The sequence below is a fragment of the Trypanosoma theileri genome (genome assembly GCF_002087225.1).
Source record: "Trypanosoma theileri isolate Edinburgh chromosome Unknown TM35_Tth_36_V1, whole genome shotgun sequence".
Classification (NCBI taxonomy): domain Eukaryota; phylum Euglenozoa; class Kinetoplastea; order Trypanosomatida; family Trypanosomatidae; genus Trypanosoma; species Trypanosoma theileri.
In genome coordinates this window covers 22,503-39,180 of record NW_021639878.1, presented here as the reverse complement: position 1 = coordinate 39,180, position 16,678 = coordinate 22,503, and the positions used below count along the sequence as shown (strand labels likewise).

Below are 16,678 nucleotides of genomic sequence, written 5' to 3'. Positions count from 1 at the left end.
AAAAAAAAAAAAAACTATCTATTTCTTACACATCATCATTTCTCCTAACAAATTTTTTCAATGGAACAAATCGAGACCTCATCATTTATTTTTCTCGTTCTTTGTATCTTTAGATACCTACCCCAAGAAGATCACACTTATGAAGAGCAGAAGGAAAATAAATCATTGAAGCAACAGACATAAGCTCTAAATAAAGAAAGTCTTTCTTTTTTGTGGAATCACAAGTAATTATGTCTACCACTATAATTATAATATTAGTAAAACGGCTCGTCCTTTCCGGGCACTCAACAAACTGTTTTCGTCTCGTTTATTCCACATGACTACACCACAGGAAATTTCATCCAATCTTTTTCGTGGAGTGGTGAGACCAGATCCAAGGCTGGAGTGTCAAGAGAAAGACAGGAGGCAAAGAGTCTTGATGAGACGAGATAAGGATCAGCATCGCCAGCGGGTCGTCGATCTTCCATATACCCCTTTCTATCATTTGCAACAGAATTTGGAATGCGAATAGACGTATTCCTCGTGCCAACTCCGGCAGTCACCACGTTCGGTACTGAGGTTTCGTGTTTTCCGGTTAAACGCTCATTGTTTCCGGATCCGTAAAAAATAATATCCTTCCGAACCGTTTGCTTCAAACGCTCTACATAATTGTAAATAACGTCCAATCCGTTCTCAGAGCGCGTTGCCTGTGTAGAGAAATTGGTATGAAGCCCACTGCCGTTCCAATCACCTTGAATTGGTTTTGCGCGGTACTCCACGTCCAATCCCTCGTCCTCCAGAATCCTCAGCAACACCCAGCGTGCCACAGTCAACTGATCACCCATCTCCAGACCTTCACAAGGACCCACCTGAAACTCCCACTGACCAGGCGCAACCTCGGCGTTCGTGCCAGAGACATTGAGCCCCATCTGCAGACAAATCTCATAGTGCAAGTCAATGTATTTTCTCCCAGGAGCAAACGGGAACCCCGTCGCACAGTAATAAGGACCTTGTGGGGCTGGAAAACCAGTCGCCGGCCATCCATAAGGTCGCCCATCCTTCATTAAGAAAAATTCCTGCTCCATTCCAAACCAAGGATGTTCATTTGGTTTCTGCTCAAATATAAGGCGAGCCATGGCACGCGAGTTATCTCTTGTTGGTTCTCCAGATGGGAGATGACACTCAGCCAGCACAAGAATCCGTGGCACAGTCGTCGTGGGTCGCGGAAGACAGCAATGGTATGCATTAACGGGCTTCAGAATGATTTCTGTATCGGCGCCGTGGGCTTGGTTTGTCGACGAGCCATCAAAATTCCACAAGGGAAAAAACCCTTCAGCAAGAAGATCCTTGGGGTGTTTCTTCAGTTCCTCATCTGTTAAATACATCGTCCGGTCTTTGCTTCGGATATCATGATGGGGATCCCTTCCAGAAAGCCAAATATACGTTACCCTACAGCCGGTCTTCTTATCCACTGATCCTGACATTATGCGTGTGCCTTGGGAATCTTGTTAGAATATAAAAATTTAGAATACGAACCTCCGAGTTGCCTTGTCCTTTGACCTAAATGCCAATAAATACAGCAAAGGAAAAAAAAGAAAAAAGAAATATCCCATCCTTCCTTCACATTCAGGTTTAGATATATGAAAAATACACATACGAGAAAAACCAGGGCAGCAAAATGTAATAATACAAAAAAAAAAAAAAACATTTTTCTCACCACACCCCAAAACACCAAGAAAGAAAAATCCGGTCAAAATTAGACCAACAAACCCTTGTCCTACGACACGAAGAGAAAGACACTAGAAACATATTTCCAACACTAAAGAAAGCAAGAAAAAGAAGAGTCTTCTATATCGTGTGGCAAATGGTATAACTGTCCCTTATCCTAGGATTGTTCTTGGAGGGCAAAACCCTAGAAAATAGAGAAAAATAGCTGGCTTTGTGGCTTTTTGCGAATTTTTTTTTCATTATGTGAACGAAACAGATAGAGATATTTTATTTTTATAAACTCTTTTATATTATATTTTTTCGGTATGAAGTGTTTTTTTTTTTTTTTTTTTTTTTTAATCCTTATGTATTCGGATATATTAGTATAGTTTAAAAGTTCTCGTGGAAATTCCATAATTTTTTTTTGATTTATTAAAATTTCCCAAGTAATTTCTGCTGGCATCGCATAATTTACCTGTTTGTTTAAATTCCCCACCAGCATAAAAAGAAAAAAAAAACGTACTGCATCACAAACCTGATTATTTGCGATTTGGAAATAATATGAAAAATAATGGATAATGAAACCGTGTACTAAGATCGAAGAAATCTATTGAACATCCTGATAAAACCAGGAAAAGACATAAGCAATGCCAGTCAAAAGGAAGTAGCCACAAATGAAAATAAAAAAAAGAACACCGTAACACAGATCCATTACGAGGAAAATGAGCCGCCAGTGAACAGAAGAAATTAAAAAGAAAGAAATTTAAAAATCCTGTCCCACATGTTCTTGGGAAAACGCGCCAAAATGCCAAACAAGGTGTTAAAAGACCTAAACCCGCGCGCGCCGCAGCCCCCAGATGATTTTCCACCACCGAACGACCCTACTCACCGCCACCACGGAACTGGACGAGGCCGCGCGCCAGGCGCCAAATATTTTTTTTTTGTAGTTGTTTTCCGTTTTGTTCGGTTATTTCGGCAACCCCGCCCAAGCGCGCCGGCGCGCGGGAAGGCAAGCGACAGCCCCAGGGAGAGCATGGAACCCGCGGACCCGCACGCGGAACCGACCCCCTTCCGCGCCGACGTCCCAAAATGGACCGGCGCGCCACGTACCGCCAGCGGCGGGCCTACAGGGACCCCCGGCGGCCGCCTCTTTTTCCGTTCTTTTTTTTTTCCGTTTCCGTCGCCCGGAAAAACGCTTGGAAAAGGGGGGCGGGCGAATAAAAAGAAAGCGCGGCGCTCGAACCGCATTTGCGGAAAGAAGGGCCAAAACCACACGTTTTCCCTGGGAGGGCTAAATGGAAAGGGGGTGGCCTCGATTTTTTCCGCTTCCCACCAAACCCCCACCCACGTTACAAAAACACAGAAACGCGCCCTTTCTTTCCCCCCAACGGCCGTTCCCTAACAAAGCGCGGAACTGGCGAAATGGAGTTGCAGACGAGGCCTTTTATGCGACCCCCCGCCCCACTACTATCGCTAGTTCCACCCGCCCCCCACCCACCCCGTGGCCCCCGATTTTTTTGAGGGATCGCCATCTGGGCGCGCCTTCGGCGTTATTGCCTCCCGGGGCGGCGTGGCTCTGAGAAGCCCGCAGCACGTGCAAGCGCAAAACTCTGCATCTTTGGCGTTGGCTTCCTTCACTAACGCCTGTGAATGTGCATTTCCTTTTTTGCATAATATTCATAACCGTTTCACCGCCCATGCTAATACCCTACGGATCCGCCAAATGCGTTTTAAACCCGCGTGATACCAGATGAACGGCAAGTACCCCCGCTTAAGATATCATCTGAGGTGGGCACTCCCACGCACCGCCTGCACTCAAAACTTCTCCCGAACCCTTGAATGGTAAAGCCCCCCGTCCTTACATGGAGGCGTCTGTCACCAAAGTTGCGGTGGTTGGCAACCGCCGCTGTGGGTGAACCGGTTCGTTCATTAATAATCTGTTGCGCCAACTTTGCCCGATGTCCTTAGCATTAGCCGATAAATTTGCCTTGTCTTGTGGCTGTATTAAACCTCGATTTAAACGTGACAAACGTCAACGTACCATTTTGAAGAAAAAACAATAAGGGAAAAGGGATTCACCCCTTACCCCTCCTGCATAAATCGCCCGCGAAACTGTACTCTCTAATTGTTCGACTGTCATCTCTAATGGCGGTGCCTGCTATAACTTCTTTATTGTTTTGCCGATTAAAGAAACCGTGTTGTCCTTGTGATTGAAATATACTCCGATGAAATCATATTCCTTTGTTTTTAACTCTTGTTCCTCAATAGTGGCCCCGCAGCTTTCCAATGTTATGCATGATTTGCTCTCCCCAAGCCTCCACCTTTTCGTGTGGACTACTTATTCTGATGTTATCAATTCAAACCTGTATTTTTTATCCCTTGGGTGCCGCATACTTTGGCAATGCCAATAAAGGATCACCAGCCAGAACTCTCGTAATGGTATTTAAAATCTCTGGGCTACATTTATAACTCTAGGGAAGGCGGCTCAACTCGACAAAGTTCTCCGGATTCTGTGCGGCAAAGGAAACTTGCGCGCATGTTAACTGGTAGAGTCGCCTGGAAAAACGATGCCTTTAAATCAAATAACGTTGCGGTTTCGTCGTAAACGAAGTGCACATACCGGGAAATGTTTCCTAAAGGAACATCAGCCTCATAATCATTCTGGGCCTTCTTTTCTTTAGCCACGCAATAAACAATCTTCTCTTCCCTGGCAGTTTTTCCTCCTCCACCGTAAACGGTACTACCCGCCCTGCGCTTGGGTGCGATGAAGCTGTACAAATAATTTCTGATTCCTTCATCCGCTGCGCCTTGGCGTTGTTAATTCGTAGATTGGTTTTTCGGTGCATTAAATGTGTTCCGTATGTTTGCATAATATTCCACACCTCGTCCCAACGCCTCCTGGCACTATTATTCAGGCGTTTTCTAATCCATTTGGTGGACAGCATTCCTACATCTATTTGTTGCAACGGTAATAGTTCTTCTTCTTTCGTTGCCACTGGAGTTCGATTCGATTTCTGTAGTATACTATGACCTTTAAAAGTGGCGCAAGAATCTTGTTTTACAGATTCTGGTAAGGTCCGTTTTTCCAAATATCCCACATCAATGATGTAAGGCGGGCTGGTTTGTTGAGTGTTGTGATCCAATGGCCCAAATATCATACCGTGGCCCGTTGAGGTTTTAAGGGATCCGCGCATTCCTCAGCTGTGTTAGCCACTGTGGGTCGAATTTCGTTTCTTTTTGGTTTGTAAGGTTCTTTCTCTAACCCAGCGCGGCACGTAGAGTTATAATGCCCAATACGACCACAACTGAAACAGCGTACCTTGCTGCGTCGTGGTGGTGGTGTTGAATGTTTCTTCTGCCACTTCACGGCGGTATGTATGAAAGAATCATCCTGTTTTTTGAGGCTTAATGATAGCCTCCCGAATGCCCTGCATCTTCACTCCGGAGAAATCCTTAACTGTTCGTATTATCCGTATCTACTTGTAAAGGTATCATCCCATTTGATCCTGTTGTGCTGCCATCCCTTTATTGCAAATAATGTGTCTCCATTGCAGAAAATTATTCCATGAGTCGTTATAAGCTGGTCCAGGATTTGCTGGCATAGGAAAAACTTTTCCCGGTATGCGGTCGCTCAGCAATTGGCTTGGTGATGTCTTCATCAAATTACCTATCATTCCTTCAAAAGTATGGATTCTTTTTGTTGTGTCTGTTATAGTTATTCCGACATTTGTCTTCTGCTCTAGCTGTATTGGGACGCTCCTGCCTTTTTTGTTGTAATAATTCCTCCGCCCAATTCACTTTTTAAGAGTGTTGTTGTAATGCTTCTCCCGTGTCGCGCTTGCTTTTTTCCTATTTATGTTTTTCCTCGGTGGTTTCCTGGTGAATCTGTGGCATTTGTCTTTGCATTTCCTGGACCTGCACGTTTGCGTTTGGCTGTGCTTTAAAGTTTTTCTCTTCCTATTGCGCTTGTGGACATTTATATTGGTGGTATAATGGTGATTCTTTTTTTCCAATGCCACCCATTCGAAACTGAAGCGCGCGAGTTCTTCCTTAAAAGCATCTTGAGGTGGTTTGCAAAGCCTCGCAATTCATGGATGTACTTGGCTCCATTTTTACCATAAGTATGTCGTTTTCGAATCTGAAGAAATCATCCATTTGATAACTTGAACGAAGAGTTTCCTCTAGACGAAATTCAAATACAAAAGCCGTAGGGCCATTATGGCGCACAGGGTCTGCGAACGCCTGCGTGCTGGTCTGCCGCTGTGCCGTTAAGTAAGGCAGGTGGTTCGTACTTGACACTTTCCTTGCTTGTACAGTTGATTTTTTCAGAACCTTACGAATGACAGACTGCAAAATTGAAAAGAAACTCATTTTCCTAAGTGTTAAAACCCCCAATACAAAATTTGTTAACCAAAAAGACAGTAAGACTCGACCACCCTTTTCGCAAGCCAACAAGAAAAAAAAAATAATAGTTTTCATACTTCAAACGGGGCCCGCCGATACCGCGGCGCCCGGGGAAGAAAAAGGTGCAAAAACGAGTTTCCCATATTTAAAAAGGACCCCGCGCGCTTTCTGAAACCTTTTCTTGGGCCTGCGCGCCGCCCCTGTCTTCCTCTGTGTGTGGGTGTGGGTGGGGGCGCTGGGGCGACACCATTCCCCCAACCCGGCCCAGGAAGGCAGAAAGCGGCGAAAAATTGTAGGGATAGCAAAACAAAAACGCAAAAACAAGAAAACGCGAACGCGCGAGCCCGAGCGTCACGAACCCCAACCCTGATGGAAAACAATGGCCCCAAATTCGGGCGCTCTAGAAGGCCGTTTGCCAACCAAAGCGGGGGGCGGCCGCAGCAGAAGGACGAGGCGGCGAAGATCACAAAAGGGAAAGGTTTTAACGGGCGCAAAAAAAAAAAAAAAGACCAACACGCAACCCCCACGCACGCCTAGGCGCAACGCCCAAAGGAGCCCGCGAGGGGACCGCCCATCGGGGATCAAATTTCCATGTTTTTCCCCCGCATTCTGCCCAACGCGCCGCGCTAACAAGAGCAATAACGCAAACCGCGCGCGCGCCGATGAATCGTTCGGCTTTTCCTCGCCCCTCCCGCCGTTTCTTTCGCCATTCCTGCCTTCTGCGGCCTGTGGCTCCGCCCTTCGCTGGCCGGTGGCCCCCCGCCCCGCGCGAAAGAAAAAGCGGCGACGCAACCACCTCCTTCCAAGCAAGCAGCGAAAAGGAGCCCCACCCAAGCAAACCGTTTTTTTTTTTTTTTTTTTTTTTTTTTGTTTGCTAGAGCAGCGAAAAAAAACTACAGAAGTACAGGGAACGAGCCCCTCATTGATAAACCGCATTCTTTGCCCAGTGGATGAAAAAAATTTTTTTGACAACAGACAGAAGAATCCTACCGTATGGATGTTTTTTTTTTTTTTTTTGCCACTCGTTCCTTCGCCATGGCGCCAGTGGCGGCATCTTTTAGCAATACAAAAGCAAAGTGTGTGGGGCTACGTTATTTTACTCAAAAACAACGACACGCTTCATCGGAAGCGTTATGCAGAATCAGAATATACTAAATCCTGCTGAGGCAAAAAGCCACCATCGTAATATCTAACGGCACACGTTGTTCAATAGCCGGAGGTTTCCCCTTCGCCAAACTGCCAGAAATCGAGTCGACTCAGCTAATCACACTTTTTCTTTTTATTTTTTGCACGAATTTTAGTTTAATTTAGCAGGACGGGCCCAAGCCAAAAGGTAGACTACTAGGAATTGATTTCATGATGCGAATCCAACCGTTTTTGTTTTTCTTTTTTTAGTTAAGAGCGAACTGAAGGCACCTTCTTTGCTTACCCAAAGATTGTTCCTGGCACAGTACGGACGCCTTTTGCCAAAGACTTAGACTTTCAATTTTGCCAGGAAGAGCCGCATAAACAGATTTACCGTTATTTGCTGAGGTGTTCCCACATCGCTTTCATCGACGTTCGTTTGGCCAGAGGGGTCAGCCAAAACTCTGGGGCAGATGAACCCCCACCCCCACTTAAAGACGCCAAACTGAAGAGTTGCACGGGGCAATGCAGGCATAACATCGTTAGGCCAAAAAGATCCCTTTGACTCGTGCAGCAAAATGATCCCAGCACTGATTCAAGATTCCGAGTTCGGGAGCAAACGAAAGGGTCTCCTTTGAGGCTTGATGTTCATCAAGGTTGCCGTTTGTCCCAATACACGGCGTTCCTTAGAAGGCAACCCGCCCCGCACCCACCTGCCAAAAAATGGGCATAAAAATCCAAAAATTATAGTTCAATAAGCCATTTGAAGGCGCAAATAAAAAATGCCAGCGGAACGCCTCACGGACAAAGCCCGCGCAGACCGAATGGGCCGGGGAAGGCGGACCAACACAGTTCTTCCAGCACGGCAAACTGCCAAGAAAGGGAACAGGTCGCCACTGTTCATCAAAATTGCTAAAGAAAGACACGACTTCAGAAATTCGGGCGTCCCTCTTCTCTTACATTTCCCCCTCTGCATGGGGTCTCCTTCGGAGGCTTTGGGCGCGCGGACTCCGTATGCCACAAAAAGGATGACCATAAAAGGTGGCTAGAATAAGAGAATCTTTTTATACCCCTATAACGTCACTTATTCGGCGTTAAAATGCCGCAGGGGTAACGCCAACGAGGATGCCCAATCGACTTTCTGCTGCTCCCGGCGGTGGTGCGGTAACGCGTCTCGTTTTGTTCGGCCTGGCTCCCCTAGGGTCTTCGGCGAAGGGCCCGAGCCCCGCCGACCACAAGGAAAAACCCAGCGAAGGCATTAGGGAGTGCCAACTGATAAATCCAGCGTCTAACAGTGCGTAAAATGATTCAATGAAGCGCAGGCAGTTGTAAGGGTTGAGTTGGGGCCCTGTTCCTTCGATTTTCCCATTGCCTCTCGCTTCGCCCGAGTGGGTGCCGATGGCAAGGCGTTCCCGCCCCAGGCCGGCCCACCAAATAAGCAACCAGCAACAATTAAACAAAGCATTGTTGCTTAACACATGCGCAAAAAAATAAAGAAATGATTATCAATACGCCCATTTCAATGTGAGCGAGTTGAATTTTTGATAGGAACTAACTGAACGCCGCCCGGCATTTTATAAACTAAAGCAACCGTTAAAGCTAACATTTCCGTTGGGACAGTTGAAAAAGCGAATGCTGCTCTGCAGTCTTCTTTCCGGAGGATGCCGGAGCGTTTGAAGCACCAAATAGCTTACAAAAACCATTCCTTGCAGCGTGGCAATTCTCAATTCAACTGCGTTTCTTTTCCGCGCTATTTGACAGGCGGCAGACATTAGAGAAGTGCACGCGGACCCGTTTCGCCATAACTCTGCTGATGCGCAAACTCTTTCTCTTGCGAAAACATGTGCCCCCGCAATAGGGGTTGCGGCCTTCAAGTTCCACTCTGCCCATAGAGAACCCGATCCTTGGCGCAACGTGCCTCGCTTTAAATTGCGTGAAGAAGTGTGGGAGCTGGTGGGTCAAAAGAAGAGTTGACAAAGGTAAACGTTGGCGGAAAGACGCGCTCTATCTTCGAAAACTAAGGCGCGTCACTGTCAAGGGTTTCGGATCATGCTGCTCTTACCACCTCTTGGAAGGCAACAATGCCTTCTACTTTCGTTTCGGATCCAGGGAAGCATTTTTTCTTCTACAAATGGTCTTCAGGGGAAACACACCGCTGCCTGCTTAATGGCCCATCCTTTCTTGCAAGCATCATCTTCCTAAAAAGAGGTGACGCCGAAGCCTTTTGCTTTCACGTCATCTTTGGAAACCTTTTTATCGAAGGAAAGATAAACCAAAAGCAGCACCGACCGCTTTTCAACACTATGTGTCCCTATTTGATTCGCCGAAAGCCCGAAGGGGCACACGCGCATGTTCCCCTAAATGTTTGGCCAATCATTTCCATTTCCCCACCCGGCGAGGTCAAAGCAGCAGATCTCCAGAGCCACCTTGGGTTTCTAAGTTGTGGGTGGGGTGGGGAAATCTGGAAGCACAGAGCCACATAGATAATAGTTGCCTCCGCCGAAGGCGCTGGCGTGTCGAAGGGGCCATGCTTTTAGAGTTGCGATGGGTGATGTGGTGAAAGTGCAAATTTGGTTAAAGGGGTCTGGAAATATTCCAACAGTAGCGTGCATATAATCAACGCCGCCACTTCAGCGTACGGTAAAAAATTTCCCACGTTACCAGGGGGAAACCTTGGTAAGGATGTGCTACCTTATCACGGTATCAAGGTTAAGTACATGAATTTATTCAAGGAAAGTAAAAGCACTCACTAAATTTATGAAGGAGGTGGTCTCCTAAAAGAACTCACTGAATTTTTGCAGGGGGCGGCCCACTAAAAAACCAAATTCTTTTTATTTTTCTTTTTAATACATGCGATCTTGGGAATGCTGTTTTCTTGGTGGCGTTTGGCCATCGAAAGGCGGAGCCAAGGTCAATTACCTCGTAATCTTTTCGGGGGAAGCCATGGGATAGCAAACTCTTTCTATAGAGTTTACGGGTTCATAAGCTACAAATGTCAAGCAGCACCGGGGCCAGCAGAGTCGTGCTGGGACAAAACTTTATCCAAGAAGATCCTGGGGCGCGTTTGTCAGTGTGCCCATCAGCAGCAGTTTCTTTGATATATTTCACCTTAGTGGGAATGCTGCTAAAAAAGGAGAGGTAGGGACCCTAGATATAGTAACAACTATGCCCTCCAGTGGTGGAAATTGGGTTAGCCGCTGAGACAACTCAGAGAAGCGAAAAAAATCCAAGCTCTGCTACCTACGAGATCCATTTTAATCCCATTGCCAATGCGTACTCCCCATGCCCAACGGTAATAAAATACAATGAAAAATAAAAAAAGATTTATATACATATATATTGTATTGCTATTGATGGCTCGCGCCATTGGTGTAACTACCAACGGATTTTTGGCATGCATTGGTTTCACTCGCCAAACCCAAAAAAGCGCTTTGCAAGATTTTCAAAACTCTGACGCGCCCCCTTCTGCACGCGTTCTTCCCTAGGAAAACCTGGTGCTTCAAAAGAGCTCTTGCTAAGGAAAGTTTGGCGCATCATACTGCATTCCATTAGCAAAACTGGAAATCTATGTCAGAACTTCTTATGGCGGTATAAAACTATCGCACCATACCTTGGGAGAGGAGCTGAAGAAATTCAGCCAGGTGTAGCGTTGTCAATGGAAAACGGCACATTGTGCACTGCAACGCGATACCCTTGAACTTCTGACCGCCCAAGAGAACCATCAACACCACCCCAACCAACACGCAAACAAAACACCCCCAGCAGAGAAGCAATAAGAAAAAATTGATTCCCAGAAGTAAAATGCAGAAAACCATGGCGCGTCGCCAAGAAAGTAGTGAAACTCATTTTTACAATATTTACCCTATTCTCTACGAATCGTCACCCGCCGAAATGGTGAATGTTCTCCGCAAACGGGGGAAGAAAAGAACATTTAATATGAGGATTCGCTGCAAAGAAGTCTTGCCAGGGAAATGGCCACAACGAACCCCTGCTATTCGCTCGTTTTACTGCAACCCAAAGGTATGCCAAATACACCGCTGCCAGCGGACCGCGCGAATGGGGATAACAGGTGTTTTTGTATTGGGAGGGAAAAAAGGCGCGAAAATGATGTACCATAAATGATAATTTTTTCACTACCTTCTGGACCTGCTCGAATCAAAACAGAGTGCAAACTAAAAGGACCTGGTCATGTTTAAGGAGAACAACGTGGGAGCAGAAGGAACATCCGCCAGGTTTGGACGAATGTTGGCTGGCATCAAGTTTGTCATGAGGTTTGTCGCGGGCAGCCGTTTGCTTTCCCCCGCCCCACCCTGCCAATGATGCAACCCCGCTGCCCCCCAATATCTGACATGAATTTGCTTCCTCCTTTTGTCAAAACCAAGCAAACGCATAAACAGAAACGAACAAACACATATTCCATAAAGTTCCTATTAATCCCAACAAGAGCGTTCCATGACAGGAAACGGAAAGGCAAGGCGTTGAATATCAAATTTCCCATTCTACCGGAAGAATCGCCCGAGAGGAATTACGAAGTGGGATATTCTAAAGCCCCTTCCTCCCCAGAACCACCACCCAGTGGAGTGCCTAGGGGGTGGGTGTGGCGGAGAGAAAACACCAAACTTAAATCCTTTCCAATCGTTCAGCCAGAGGCTCTTTTATATCACAACAAAACCGAAGGAAAGAAGAAGACCACACAACCCCTCAAAAGCCTGAACTGTCATAGGCCATATCCGGATGATTATTCTTTTCACGCACTCCCATAAAATTTGGCGCCGAAAGACTAGCAATGCCTAGTGAAACTATATAAACTTGCCTCGAAACGCACCGCGCGCGGCGCCAGAATGGAACGCCCTACCGCAGGCCCCCGAACGGCGCCACCGTTCTGGAACCCCAAGCCCCGGACAGAAGAAAGCGCAACGGCCCAACGCAACATTTAGTTGTCGTTTTTGTTGCCTTGCAGGCGCGAAAATGGGGTTTAAACAAAATGCCCCCATTGCTGGAAAGGGGCTTGCGTCCGTTCTCTTTGGGGCAGCTTTCCGCCAAAACCATCCTTGTTGCCATTCTCCCCTTCAGGTTGCATGGTTTTTAATGGAAAGTACGGCCAGGTAAGGTTAGTTGGGGATCTAAACGGTTGTGCTAATGTTGGATTTCCGAAATTCCACCACCCCATCAGCATAGTCTCAGCTTCCCATTTTTCTTCGGCACGACGCCTCCGTTCACACAGCTTTTTTCTTCCGGAACAACCCCAGTTGGGAAGGATAAACAAGAACTTCCTCCAGCTTGCAATTGGAAAGTCTGGGGTTTTCTTGTTTCTACTTTTTGTTGCTGTGAGTGGAAACCTGTTTCGCGATAATGGCCGAGCGGCACCTCAGCCAACGCCCGCCTTTGAAAGATCATGTTTCGCCCGTGGCTCGGAGCGGAACCATCCTTCCATCAAAACTCTCCTCCAACTATTCCAGCCCACAAACCGCAGCGCCACCGCCAATTACCCCTTAAACCCCCGAGAAACGCATGACCAGCAGCAGTTTCATCATGGATATGCTCTTGAAACGCGGCCCTTGGTAACAACAAGCGGCCTCCCCAACCGTTTGGCGCCTTTACCGAGCCGCCCGCGCCATCGAATGCCCCCGCCCCGGAGGCTCCTGTCATGCAATCGTGGTCTTGGCTGGCGGCGCCGGCGGTGCAACGAAGGTTCTCGCTCCCCCGGGGCTGGGGGCCCGGGGTTCTGTGGCGGGGGGAAACCCGGCGGGGTGCTCCCAAAATTTTCCGTGCAGGACCGTCCGCGCCATCAGGAAAGCGGGCGGCGCGTCGCCCTGGCCGACGGTCGGGCGGCTGAGGAAGAAAAAAAAAAACCGGGGATGCGGGGGTGGTTCCGGAGACGCTCTCGTTCCTTCGTTTTTCTGTTCGTTGCCTGGTCTGGTCGTGCGTTGCGGTGGGCGGGTCGGGTTGCTCTTCCTTTTTTTTTCGGTGGCATGACATCGATCCGCGGTCCGTGTTCTTTTTTTTTATTTTTTACCGGGTGGATATTTCGAAAGGGAAGTGCTCCATTTGCTGGTTTTATGTTGGGTCACAAAATATTATTTTCCCTATATTTTTTGCCGTGGTGTTTCTCTCAATTTCTGGTTTAGATAGTTCGCGCGGGCCATGCTCCCTTTTTCCCACATTTGATAGGGAGGGGAGGAGGTGCGCATTAAATGTGGTTGCAGTGCCCTCCTTTTTGTTAGGAACCAAACCTTTCTAGTGGTGGGCAGTCAACTTGGATTCCTAAAGTGGTGAATTTTAATGAAATTGAGAGGGATGGTAAATCTGAAAACCACAATAAATGTATTTATACTTTTTTCTCTTTTACCTGCAAGGTGAAAGGAAGGTGCGGGATATTCAGTGTTTTTTTTTTTTTCTTGCTGTTTTTGTTGGGTCCTATTTTAATTAATTGGTTCATTCAAATTAAGCTACGATTTTCCTTTTAATTTGCCCAGGGTGTGCGAGGTCAGTTCTTGTACGATGTGACCTTTTTATTCATTTGTACTCATGTGAGAAATTTCCCTCCTTATTATCGTCATTCTAAATATAGGTTTCTCTTCGTTTGTGTTCTCTTGTCAGAGAAAATATTTTTTTTGTGGAACTCGGTAGAGCTTTCGCGTTTTTTTTTTTTTTTTTTTTTTTAATACTTTATGAAGAAGGGTTATAATAGAGTGAATGTGGGAACTGTGTATCTGTAAATTGCGGTTTTGGGTGTGGATGTGGTTTAGATTCCCATAATGTTTGTTTTTTTATTAATTACAAGAACGTTTGTGCGTGCTTGATCAAGATCAAAACTTTGTTTTTTTCCTCTGTAAAGCAAGGGATGTACAGCTTTGTGGCCCTTTACCCTGAAATCTAGTAAGTTATATCGAAAAAAAAAAACTACATGAATAACAGTATTCCAAAGAGAATGTATACTGGACGCATTTGCCAACCCATTTACAAAAAAAAAATAATATGGCATCTTGAGCATAAATGCAGTGTTAAGTATGAGGTTTTTGGAGTGGAATTTGTTCTCGGACTCCCGCACTCGTTATTTACGAGCAATGTATTTTTAATGAGAAATTTCTTAAGATTTGGGTAGGAATATTTAAGAGAAAGAAAGCGGAAAAAAAAAGAGAAGATAAAACGGGATGTCACGATTAGATTAGATTTTCTTTTGTTTTTGATTTTAGTGTTTTTGTTTTTCTTTTTTCTATTATTTGCTAGTGATATCCCATTTTATTATTATTATTATTATTATTATTATTATTATTATTATTATTATTATTATTATTATTATTATTTTTGCTTAATTTATATTACGCTGGTTCTAAGAAGTTGCATTTTAGCTATGGTTTCTTTATTAGGGAAGGAAAGCCCTCTGCTTTTCATTTAAGATTCATTTAATACTGCATGTTCTTTTAACGTCTTTTTTTTTGTTGCATTTTTTTTTCTGCTACCTAATACTGATGCTGTCGTCTGTTTTTTTTTTTTTTTTTTTTTTTTGCTTCCCATTGATGTGGTTTTTTTTTTCTTTTTTTTTTTATTTTATTCCTCTTAAAAGCCAAGGTTTTGCGTGAAAGTTTTACTGTGATGGAAACATGGGTGAAAACGGCTTAAAAACCGTGGAGTTAACCACTAATAAATCTGATACTGTTGCGACTGTTTCTCCAGAAAATAATGTGGAACCTATTTGCCAGAACTCAAGAAGTCTCAATAAAAAAACAACTCTTGAGTTGGTACCACCAAATGGAGAAAATAAATCAAATGATACAGTTATATATCTTGGTGATGTTAAAGTGGATAAAGATAATATGAGTTGGGCGCAAATCGCCTTTACTTTAGTTCCATTGGCTTTGCCATCTGTGTTGAGCATGGCCCTAACTTTTGGTTTGGCCGTTATACCCTTGGCCTTGATAGGATCTATGATCGGAGATGAAGCGCTTACCGGTGCTTCTGTGGGATACTTTATTATTTCAATCGTTGCACAATACCCGCTTTGTGGACTGACTTTTGCTATGGACGCATTTTGTTCACAGGCTTATGGTAGAGATGCAGAAAGTGATGAACAAGGGGTTATACTTCAACGAGGAGTACTTGTTAGTATCGCATTTTTGTTACCTGTTAACATGATTCTATGTATAATTCAGGAATTCCTTCCAAAAATTTATGGTGAAAAAATTGCGATGATTGCGTGTGACTTTATGAAATCTGCGATTTTATTTATTATTCCCTTGGTAATGTTTACGGCGTTCTCGAAATTTTGTCTGAATCAGCTCAAACCACAGTTACCAATGATTGCTCTTGGTGTGGGTATTGCTGTAACCCCTGTGTGTCAATATGTTCTTATAAAAGAAGGTGTTCACGGCGCTATGCTTGGAATGGCTATAACCGCTTGGATACAACTACTGGTGATCGTATCTTTGACATTTTTTGTTAAATCCACTCGCAAAACATTGGGAACACTTCGTCTAAAGGAAGCATTAGATTGGGATGGACTTAAGGAATATCTTCAATTGGCACTTCCCAGTTCTCTCTTTGTTGCTGCAGAGGCATCATCATTTGACGTTGCGGTATTATTATCAGCTGCATTGGGTACTTATGAGGGTGCAGCATTTTCTGCTATTCTTAATACACTTTTGATGTTTGTTTCAATTGCTGGGGGTTTGAGCACAGCGGCATGTGCTAAAGTTGGCTCAAGTCTTGGTGCAAATCTTCCACAATGTGCACGAAGATATGTTGTCGTTGCTGTTTCCCTTGCTGTCCTCATGGCTTCTTTGAATGGAATCATTGTATTTGTTTTATTTGATAATATTCTTGGATTGTTTGGAGTGGAAGGAGATTCACTGGTAACGGCCCGTACAATTCGTTGGTTGGTTCCTTTTATGTGTATTGCTGACAGTGCTCAATACGTTTTTCAAGGTGTCTTCAGCGGCATGGGACAGAACAAAAAGGGTGCACAAATTTTAATTACTTGTTTGTGGGTCATTGGATTACCTTTGGAACTTGCACTCGCATATTTGTTTGGCTGCGGCCTCACTGGAATTGTTGGGGGTCTGACAATTGGTCTCATGTTGGAATCGCCCACAATGATTTGGTATGTATGCAAATTGGATTGGGAAGAGTTGGCAAGGGAAGCAAGTTCTTGCACCTCAAACCTCCAAGTGAGTGATTATGAAGATGACGAAATGAATTTTGAAAATCGCTAATCCAATTCAAGCAGCATATCCCTAATATTCAAATAATTAATAGGAAAATGAAAATTTTTTTCTTCGGATATTTTCTCATACACCCAGTCAAAATATAAAGTTAAACGTCTGTAAGAACAAATATAAAGGGTGTAATAAATAAATTTGATGCATAAGAAAAAAAATAATGAATGAAAAAAAAACGATGTTAGACATCGGAATTGTAAATATGGTAAGAAAAAAATGCATAACTAATGTATGTGTAAGTATTT

General features: G+C 44.8%; 8 protein-coding genes across 8 annotated transcripts; 5 read left to right on the top strand and 3 right to left on the bottom strand.

The window, feature by feature from the left end:
• Nucleotides 1-320: 320 nt before the first annotated feature.
• TM35_000361160 (putative glutamine synthetase) lies at nucleotides 321-1,463 on the bottom strand (the record flags this gene model as incomplete). Its single annotated transcript, XM_029029301.1, has 1 exon — nucleotides 321-1,463. One exon carries the CDS (start codon nucleotides 1,461-1,463, stop codon nucleotides 321-323), a length of 1,143 nt encoding a protein of 380 aa, XP_028879322.1.
• A 2,856-nt stretch (nucleotides 1,464-4,319) lies between these two features.
• On the bottom strand, nucleotides 4,320-4,880 carry TM35_000361150 (uncharacterized protein; the record flags this gene model as incomplete). Its single annotated transcript, XM_029029300.1, has 1 exon — nucleotides 4,320-4,880. The coding sequence occupies one exon, from the start codon at nucleotides 4,878-4,880 to the stop codon at nucleotides 4,320-4,322; it is 561 nt and encodes a 186-aa protein (XP_028879321.1).
• Nucleotides 4,881-5,736: 856 nt separating this feature from the next.
• TM35_000361140 (uncharacterized protein) lies at nucleotides 5,737-6,057 on the bottom strand (the record flags this gene model as incomplete). The annotated part of the gene is made up of 1 exon (XM_029029299.1): nucleotides 5,737-6,057. The coding sequence occupies one exon, from the start codon at nucleotides 6,055-6,057 to the stop codon at nucleotides 5,737-5,739; it is 321 nt and encodes a 106-aa protein (XP_028879320.1).
• Nucleotides 6,058-9,296: 3,239 nt separating this feature from the next.
• Nucleotides 9,297-9,698, top strand: TM35_000361130 (uncharacterized protein; the record flags this gene model as incomplete). The annotated part of the gene is made up of 1 exon (XM_029029298.1): nucleotides 9,297-9,698. One exon carries the CDS (start codon nucleotides 9,297-9,299, stop codon nucleotides 9,696-9,698), a length of 402 nt encoding a protein of 133 aa, XP_028879319.1.
• A 1,318-nt stretch (nucleotides 9,699-11,016) lies between these two features.
• On the top strand, nucleotides 11,017-11,337 carry TM35_000361120 (uncharacterized protein; the record flags this gene model as incomplete). The annotated part of the gene is made up of 1 exon (XM_029029297.1): nucleotides 11,017-11,337. One exon carries the CDS (start codon nucleotides 11,017-11,019, stop codon nucleotides 11,335-11,337), a length of 321 nt encoding a protein of 106 aa, XP_028879318.1.
• A 194-nt stretch (nucleotides 11,338-11,531) lies between these two features.
• TM35_000361110 (uncharacterized protein) lies at nucleotides 11,532-11,978 on the top strand (the record flags this gene model as incomplete). Its single annotated transcript, XM_029029296.1, has 1 exon — nucleotides 11,532-11,978. One exon carries the CDS (start codon nucleotides 11,532-11,534, stop codon nucleotides 11,976-11,978), a length of 447 nt encoding a protein of 148 aa, XP_028879317.1.
• A 315-nt stretch (nucleotides 11,979-12,293) lies between these two features.
• Nucleotides 12,294-13,343, top strand: TM35_000361100 (uncharacterized protein; the record flags this gene model as incomplete). Its single annotated transcript, XM_029029295.1, has 1 exon — nucleotides 12,294-13,343. One exon carries the CDS (start codon nucleotides 12,294-12,296, stop codon nucleotides 13,341-13,343), a length of 1,050 nt encoding a protein of 349 aa, XP_028879316.1.
• A 1,476-nt stretch (nucleotides 13,344-14,819) lies between these two features.
• TM35_000361090 (multidrug resistance protein, MATE family) lies at nucleotides 14,820-16,427 on the top strand (the record flags this gene model as incomplete). The annotated part of the gene is made up of 1 exon (XM_029029294.1): nucleotides 14,820-16,427. One exon carries the CDS (start codon nucleotides 14,820-14,822, stop codon nucleotides 16,425-16,427), a length of 1,608 nt encoding a protein of 535 aa, XP_028879315.1.
• Nucleotides 16,428-16,678: the final 251 nt, after the last annotated feature.